The sequence below is a fragment of the Thermobia domestica genome, chromosome 1 (genome assembly GCF_964235325.1).
Source record: "Thermobia domestica chromosome 1, izTheDome1.hap1.1, whole genome shotgun sequence".
Taxonomy (NCBI): Eukaryota; Metazoa; Arthropoda; class Insecta; order Zygentoma; family Lepismatidae; genus Thermobia; species Thermobia domestica.
In genome coordinates this window covers 58902331-58911777 of record NC_137454.1, presented here as the reverse complement: position 1 = coordinate 58911777, position 9447 = coordinate 58902331, and the positions used below count along the sequence as shown (strand labels likewise).

At 34.6% G+C, this 9447-nt stretch overlaps 1 protein-coding gene across 1 annotated transcript in view; it reads left to right on the top strand.

The window, feature by feature from the left end:
• The first annotated feature begins 7989 nt into the window (after positions 1-7989).
• Glg1 (Golgi apparatus protein 1) overlaps positions 7990-9447 on the top strand; it is a 62622-nt gene continuing 61164 nt past the window's right edge. Inside the window, exon 1 of the mRNA XM_081757421.1 lies at positions 7990-8378. Within this exon, the coding sequence (XP_081613547.1) occupies positions 8085-8378 (294 nt within the window). The 5' untranslated portion in view covers positions 7990-8084. The remainder of the gene's footprint in view (positions 8379-9447) is intronic.

Genomic DNA, 9447 nt, shown 5'->3' with positions numbered 1-9447 from the left:
TTTGTGTACCAATCTTAAATTTTGGGAGGGGTACATTTCTTATTGTCATATCAATAATTGGTAATGGTTCTTAAAATTGGATAGTATCTCATTCATTGGGTAAATCATTGTGAAATATGAGTATGATCACGTAATCAGTTATTGACCTATGATGGAATTAGGAGTCCAGGACATTGGAACATTGAAACTTTGTAGGATAATTTGAGAATTGCGTCATTGGTTTTGATTATTCCCGCCAAATATAAACGTAAGCAAGACGTTGTACCACGTGATTGTCCTTGATGAGGTAGTGTACAGGGATTCATTTCCTTTGTTGTGGTACTTCTTAAGTTTGAGTACACACACACTTCTAGAAAACAGTTGGTTCTACTCAGGTAAACAATTGACGGACATTATTGACATTATTGAACATATAATGATATGATTAACTCTAAGACTTAGGTATATCAAGAGAAGTATTCTTTAAATTTGGGAATGGTGATAAACAGAATTTTAACATAAGGTGCGAAATTTGAAACAATACATTGAACTTTAGTCACAGCTCATAGTCTAAGATCATTGGTGGTGATTGATTTGAAATCTGATAGCTAACCTTATTGAATTTTATGACTCATAGACGAAAGGCAATACATGCTACAACACTGGCAAAGTTATTGTTAATGCAATTTCATTGGTTGATCACTATCTGTCGTGCAATCTGATTGGCTGATCACTATCTTTCGTGCAATCTGATTGGTTGATGATTTTCAAATCTTTGCTGTATTCAGTTTTAAGTTTTGTTTAACATTTAAAAATCTTGGTTTCGTTCAACATTTTGCACTCACTGATAAATATGATCAAAACCGTTTATTTGTTAATCGAATAGTTAAAAACCGGATAAAGTTTGACGGTTAACCGTGAAACGTAAAATTTTTTTTTAGTTTGAAATTTTTTGCTTGAAATTTTTTGTTTGAAAATTTTTTCGTTTCCAATTTTTTTTTTGTTTCAAAATTTTGTTTGAGATTTTTTCGTTTGAAATTTTTGTTTGAAATTTTTTTCGTTTGAAAATTTTTGTTCGAAAATTTTGTTTAAAATTTTTTGTTTAAAATTTTTCGTTTCCAAATTTTTTGTTTGAAATTTTTTGTTTCAAAATTTTGTTTGAAATTTTTTTCGCTTCAAAATTTTGTTTGAATTTTTTTTTGGTTTGAAATTTTTTGTTTGAATTTTTTTCGTTTCAAAATTTTGTTTCAAAGATTTTTGTTTGAAATTTTTGTTTCAAAGTTTGAGTTGACATTTTTAAAAGTTTGTGCACTTATTAGTAAAGAACTGGAACTGTTTAGAACAAAAACCTTTGACAACATTGTGGTGCAATAGTACACGTCAGAACCTGGGGTTGTACTTGAAATGAAAAAACACAATTCATTGAAATGGATCATTTTATTACACTCCACATACATCCATACCAGATAGTGGTTCTGGATATTGTCGATACAATGTATTTTGAACTTCTTGCACTAGTTTGTCTTTAGCATATAATTTTAATTCCAGTTGAAGTCTTTTAAGGTCTAATGCAATATCAATTGGTGGAAACTCAATGTCCATTTGATCACAAATAAACTGTTTATCAATACAGGTATGCACCCACGAACGATGTTGACAACCATCACAATATCTAGATACATGTTGTACAATATGCATAACACATTTTTCAAAATAGTACTTTTTCAGGAATATACTAGTTTTGTTGCACACTTCCACTGCATGTTTAACACACTGAAATACGTTGATAAATTTGTTCCATTCAGTTTGTGTTAGATACACCATGTTGCGAGGGACATGGAATGTACTCTTTTTACGTAACAGCACCATCTTCTCTTCGAGGACTGTACGCAGCACCACTTCATGATTTGAGCCTAATGATTTGACTATGGTCACATTTAGCTCATCATTAAAATAATCGTTCATTTGGTCGATTCGTGAACATAATATTTGCCATTCTTCACAGGTCAGTTGTACACCAAATTGTTCTGCTTTGCCCAATCGAATCTCTGGGTCAAATGTTCTAGCACTGATACCAATCATCACATGTTTTGTTTGAAATATATTTATTGGATAATAGCTTGCGAAGATGAACTCTTTATCGTTAGAAGTACACATCTTTCCTCCTGAAAAGCACTTGCTCAAATGATTTCGTGGGATGACACTGTATTTGCTGGTTTATAGTTATTGCTGACGTCATTGGTAAGGAATGTGCTGACGTTTGAATTCATGATTTCATCACAGTTGCTGACGTCATGCCGACCAACCAAATTCATACAACTACAGCTGACGTCATTGGAAAGAAATGTGCTGATTCATGATTTCATCACAATGGCTGACGAATCTGGCTGCGTACTAAATTCAAGTTGATGACTTCGACCCAAGAATCCTTTGTAACATAAAGATACAGATCCAGTATTTAAGAAACGCAGCAGTTCTTCTTGTTTTGATGGTTCCATGGGTAAATATCTTGCTGGTAAAATTATATTCTTATCATTTTCAAGCTTCACTACGATTCTTAATCCAAACTTTGTAGGGATCATTTGGCTAGCTAAGATTCTATAAGGTACATTTTGTTGTAAATCAGTAATCTTGGTAAATGATTTCATCAAATCACGTGTGTTTAGAAACTGCAGACAAGTAGCCATGATGATGTTATCATGAATACTAACTCGAACGATACTTATATATGATGCAAAACTGATGACGTTGCATGATCATGTTCTAACGTGTACTATTGCACCATGATAAACAACGTTGCCAGATGTTTTTGTTCTAAACAGTTCCGGCTAGTGTATACCTGTATTGATAAACAGTTTATTTGTGATCAAATGGACATTGAGTTTCCATCAATTGATATTGCAATAGATCTTAAAAGCCTTCAACTGGAATTAAAATTATACGCTAAAGACAAACTAGTGGAAGAAGTTCAAAATACATTGTATCGACAATATCCAAATCCTTTATCTGGTATGGATGTGTGTGATTAACCAGTGCAGTGTAATAAAATGATCCATTTCAATGATTTGTTTTTTTCATTTCAAGTACAACCCCATGTTCTGACGTGTACTATTGCATCATAATAAACAGTGTTACCAGAGGTTTTTGTTTTAAACAGTTCCGGTTCTTTACTAATGAGTGCACAAACTTTTAAAAATGTCGAACCAAACTTTGAAACAAAAATTTCGAGAACAAAAATTTTCAAACAAAAATTTTCAAACGAAAAATATTTCAAACAAAATTTTGAAACGAAAAATTTCAAAACAAAAAATTTTGAAACAAAAATTTCAAACGAAAAAAATTTCAAAAATTTTGAAACAAAAATTTCAAAACAAAAAATTTCAAACAAAAAATTTTGAAAAAATTTCAAACAAAAATTTTTTAAACAAAACTTTCGAAACAAATTTTTCAAACTAAAAATTTCAAACCAAAATTTCAAACAAAAAAATTTGAAACAAAAATTTTCAAACTAAAAATATCAAACGAAAAAATGTCAAACCAAAGTTCCAAACAAAAAATTTTTCAAAAACTTTTTAAATGTTAAACAAAACAAAACTGAATGCATCAAAGATTTGAAAATCAGCAACCAATCAGATTGCACGAAAGATAGTGATCAGCCAATCAGATTGCACGACAGATAGTGATCAACCAATGAAATTGCATTAACAATAACTTTGCCAGTGTTGTAGCATGTATTGCCTTTCGTCTATGAGTCATAAAATTCAATAAGGTTAGCTATCAGATTTCAAATCAATCACCACCAATGATCTTAGACTATGAGCTGTGACTAAAGTTCAATGTATTGTTTCAAATTTCGCACCTTATGTTAAAATTCTGTTTATCACCATTCCCAAATTTAAAGAATACTTCTCTTGATATACCTAAGTCTTAGAGTTAATCATATCATTATATGTTCAATAATGTCAATAATGTCCGTCAATTGTTTACCTGAGTAGAACCAACTGTTTTCTAGAAGTGTGTGTGTACTCAAACTTAAGAAGTACCACAACAAAGGAAATGAATCCCTGTACACTACCTCATCAAGGACAATCACGTGGTACAACGTCTTGCTTACGTTTATATTTGGCGGGAATAATCAAAACCAATGACGCAATTCTCAAATTATCCTACAAAGTTTCAATGTTCCAATGTCCTGGACTCCTAATTCCATCATAGGTCAATAACTGATTACGTGATCATACTCATATTTCACAATGATTTACCCAATGAATGAGATACTATCCAATTTTAAGAACCATTACCAATTATTGATATGACAATAAGAAATGTACCCCTCCCAAAATTTAAGATTGGTACACAAATACACCTGTGTGTTATGAAAAAGTAATAAATCCTGTACTTATTCAATAATAAAGCCGGTCAATAACCTTTAAATTTTGAATATTTGGCCATAAGAGGAACACCAACATCTACAATGGGTCCTAGAAAAAGGTTTACCGAATTTTGTTATTTGATAATTCCCCAAATTTAAAAGGGAACATAAACATATAAAGGTAATAAACCTCTGTACATACCCATATAACATGTACCCATGAAAGAGAAACGAGGTAAACCACCCAAATTTATCATAATACATGTTAGGGTCCAGTACTATAATACCAAATATATAAAATGAGCAATTTCTTAAATTTAAGGGATGGGCCAAGGTACCCCTAACAAATTTTAAAGGGGTGCACAAATGTACCTATGTCTTATGATAGGGAATAGACCCCTATACATAACCATATAAACATATAAGGTAATAGGACCTCATCCAAGAGATAAATTGGGTCAAAATGTCAAACACGTGGTACAACGTATTGCTTACGTTTATATTTTGGCAATTTCGTACCCATGAAAGTGGACGATGTGGACCATCCAAATTTATCATGATACATATTAAGGTCCTGTACTATAATACCGAATGCTTAAATCAAAAAAAATCCAAAATTTAAGGGGCGGGCCAAGGTACGTACCTCTCCTAAAATTGAAAGGGATGCACCAATGTACCTATGTCTTATGATAGGAAATGAACACCTATACATTACAATATAACCATATAAGGTAATAGGACCTCATCCAAGAGGATACATTGGGCCAAAAGACCAAACACGTGGTTGTACTAAAATTTGGCAATTTTGTACCCCTAAAAAGGGAACGATGTGGACCACCCAAATTTATAGTGATCCATATTAGGGTCCTATACTGTAATACCAAATGTTTAAATTGAACAATTTCCAAAATTAAAGGGGTGGGCGAAGGTACCTCTCCCAAAAATTTAAAGGCGTGCAAAAATGTACCTATGTCTTATGATAGGAAATGGACCCCTATACATGACCATATAACCATATAAGGTAATAGGACCTCATCCAAGGGAATAAATTAAATCAAAAAACAAACACGTGGTTGTACCTAAATTTGGCAATTTCGTACCCATGAAAGGGAACGAGATGGACCATCCAAATTTATCATGATACATAATGAGGTCCTGTACTATAATACCAAATGGTTAAATTGGAGAATTTCTGAAATTGAAGGGGTGGGCCAGGGTACCCCTCCTAAAAATTTAAAGGGTGCACCAATGTACCTATGTCTTATGATAGGGAATGAACACCTATACATGACCATATAACCATATAAGGTAATAGGACCTCATCCAAGGAGATAAATTAGGTTAAAAACCAAACACGTGGTTGTACTAAAATTTGGCAATTTTGTACCCCTAAAAGGGAACGAGGTGGACCACCCAAATTTATAGTGATCCATATTAGCGTCCTATACTATAATACCAAATGTTTAAATTGGGCAATTTCTAAAAATGAAGGGGTGGGCCAAGGTACCCCTCCCAAATTTTTAAAGGGGTGCATTAATATACCCATGTCTTATGAAAGGTAATGGACCCCTGTATACGCCCATATAACCATATAGGGTAATAACACCTCATCAAAGGGATAACTTAGGTCGAAACAAAACACGTGGTATAACGTATTGCTTACGTTTATATTTTGGCAATTTTGTACCCCTAAAAGGGAACGAGGTGGACCACCCAAATTTATAGTGATCCATATTAGCGTCCTATACTATAATACCAAATGTTTAAATTGGGCAATTTCTAAAAATGAAGGGGTGGGCCAAGGTACCCCTCCCAAATTTTTAAAGGGGTGCATTAATATACCCATGTCTTATGAAAGGTAATGGACCCCTGTATACGCCCATATAACCATATAGGGTAATAACACCTCTTCAAGGATATAACTTAGGTCGAAACAAAACACGTGGTATAACGTATTGCTTACGTTTATATTTTGGCAATTTTGTACCCCTAAAAGGGAACGAGGTGGACCACCCAAATTTATAGTGATCCATATTAGCGTCCTATACTATAATACCAAATGTTTAAATTGGGCAATTTCTAAAAATGAAGGGGTGGGCCAAGGTACCCCTCCCAAATTTTTAAAGGGGTGCATTAATATTCCCATGTCTTATGAAAGGTAATGGACCCCCCCTGTATACGCCCATATAACTATATAAGGTAATAATACTTCATCAAAGGGGATAAATTAGGTCAAAAACCCCCGAAATTTGAATTTTTGGCAATTTTTTACCCATGAAAGGGAACGACATAGACACCCAATACTGATAGAGGTACATACTATGGTCCTAGGCTACCACACCCAATTTTTAGATTTGGCAATTTCCAAAATTTAAGGGGGGTGGTTCTATGTACCCCTGCCAAAATTTAGGGGGTGGGCCAAGGTACCCCTGCCAAAATTTAGAGGGGGTGGTCCTAGGTACCCCTAGGTCATTGACCCCGGGCCAAGGTCATTGACCTTTCACCCCGGTCATAAAAGAGAGTGAGGATGAGTCATTCGGGCATAACGGGGCCACTACTACTTACGTACTGCTGCTTCTGGAGGTCTGCTGAAAATGTCTGTTGACAGTTCACTGCAAATGAAATTCGATAACTTGTCAACTTGTGACTTTTGTATTCATGCTCGAAAAGAGTACAATGAAATTAGTGACAGAGCTATTTCACGACTTCTTACATTTCCATCAACATATTTGTGTAAACATGGTTTCTCTACATTAACATCAATAAAAACGAATCACAGAAATATCTTGAATCCAGAATCAGCTTTGATTCTCGCAGTCTCGAAGATTCGACCAAGAATCGAAGAGTTGGCGTCCCCGAAACAAGCTCAGCTATCTCATTTAAATGTTAGTTCTAAAGTTACTTTTTTTTTTAAAAAAATTTTAACATTGTCCTCTTTGTACGAATTATCAGGGGGAACGAGGGGAAAATCCTCCTCAGTAGAACTGGATGTCTCCCATGTTTTGACATTTCCCATGTTAATTTTTTTTCGAATGTGCATTTTGTCTCCCTGTAAATAGTATTTTGATTGACACACTGATTGTCTTTTTGTTGGGTCTCTATTTGCCCGCCCCACACAATTGGATGGCGAACTGTGATTCGGAGTACGTGAGAAAAAAAGGTTGAACAGCACTGTTTTACGCAATGTCAATTTTCACTTGACGTCAAGCCAGCATCGCCACCAACTTTTTGATTAGCGTTTTGATTATTGGAAAGAAATATGAGAAATCTCAGCAGCACAATCCAACAGAATCGTAGCACAACTGATTAAACGTAATTTGAAGTTAGTTTGGAAATATTTTGATTGGGAGCGATTCTCACTTGATTATCAAGTTAACATCGCCACTTTATTACGTTTATTACTTATTCCAGTTGTTAGCACAAACAAAAATATGAACGGCACAATCCAGCACAAAAAATAGGTACCTTGACATATGTAAACTGAATAGTGGATTTTGTTTTAGTAACACAAAACGTTACGGAATTGGGCCGTAGCTCTTACACCGAATATTCAGCAATAGGAATTCATTGTACTAATCACAGAATGTTTTCAGGTTTATTTTGAGAAGATGATGAAGACTATCGATATCAAATCGTTTCGTTTCATTATTCGATAACTGTGTGCGCAAGCAAGGGGAGTATTACGAGAAACAAGAAAACTGGAAGTTTTAAAAAGAAATAGTGTAGTGTAGTGATGGAGCTGTTTCGAACAGTTCCGGTAATACTTATAATTTGCGAACTTCACACACATATATTTGCGTACGGGGATTTTCGTGATAACTCTATTCAAAAAAACAGACGAAGCGAAAATGACATTGATAACACTGTAAACATTGGTCAGCCAAGACGAAGCATATCACAAAGCCATGCATTGAAACGATTAATAGACGAAGAAGATTGTCGAATTGATATTAATAGGTTATGTGCTGCGAGAGGACGATTGAACGACAACTTAGTTGTATTGGAGTGTCTTCAAACATATAGAAAGGTGTGCTATCTTTATATTTTTTGAAGTGTTGCCGGTAAAACGGAAACGTGTGACAGTTTTGTTTGTACTTCATATAGCACTATAAAATTAGATGTATATTTTCCATGCACAATAATTTTAGGTTGGCATAAACAAAATTTAAAAAAAGCTTCAGTCTTCCTTCGATTTGTGCTGCAATAAAATTGTCTAAATAGTATAACGTTAGGCTCCGTGTTTTAACGCTAATACTTCCGTCATAGCGTAATTAAGGAAAGAAAAGTTGGTACTATCCTTTTTAGAGAGTAATAGATTTGTAATATGTACCGAATAAATTTCTAATTTACGTCAAAAGAGGAATGCATGAGTAATTAAAAATATATGGGGGTACCTCACATCCGTATATTGTTCACAATCCCAAGTATATGCATTTCATCACGTGATAGTCCATAAAGAAACCAAATTAAATGAATTCCTATGTTAATGCAGTATTGTAAGTCACGTTTCGTAACGATAAAGCTATCCAACATAGGATCATCTAGTAACATGAAAATGTGTTTTCACTATTCATTGCTTACGTGCATACTCACCGGTGCTGACGCGCCTGTTCCGTACAGACGCTTCCGCACAGCTCCACCAACTTCAACTACCGTTACGCGAGTTAGATGCAATTCGTGCTTTTCGTGGCTACCTAGCACTGATTGATTGCTTTTTTTTTTCGGCGGTGAACTGTGCATACCCAATCCAGTTGGTATCCTTACGTAGGCATGATAAATTACACTCGATTAATTTTAACAGTAGATTACAAACTTTTCGTCACCAGACCCTCCTCCATCTCTTCTGGTCTAGTGGCTAGCGCGTGCGCCTTTCTGCACGTGGTTCCGGGTTCGATTCCGTTGTGAAATTTGTCATTCACTTTCATGAATCATCCATCTTCTTTAGCCTAAAAGGCATAACCGTCGGGCGTTAAAAAAATTCATTTTTTAAAACTCCCTAACCTACTATACTGTGCCGGTTTAAGTGCCCTTTTAGAGCGGCCTTATCGATGCAGAGTTGGAGCGTCTATTGTAAAGTTTACCACTTTTGTTTTCTG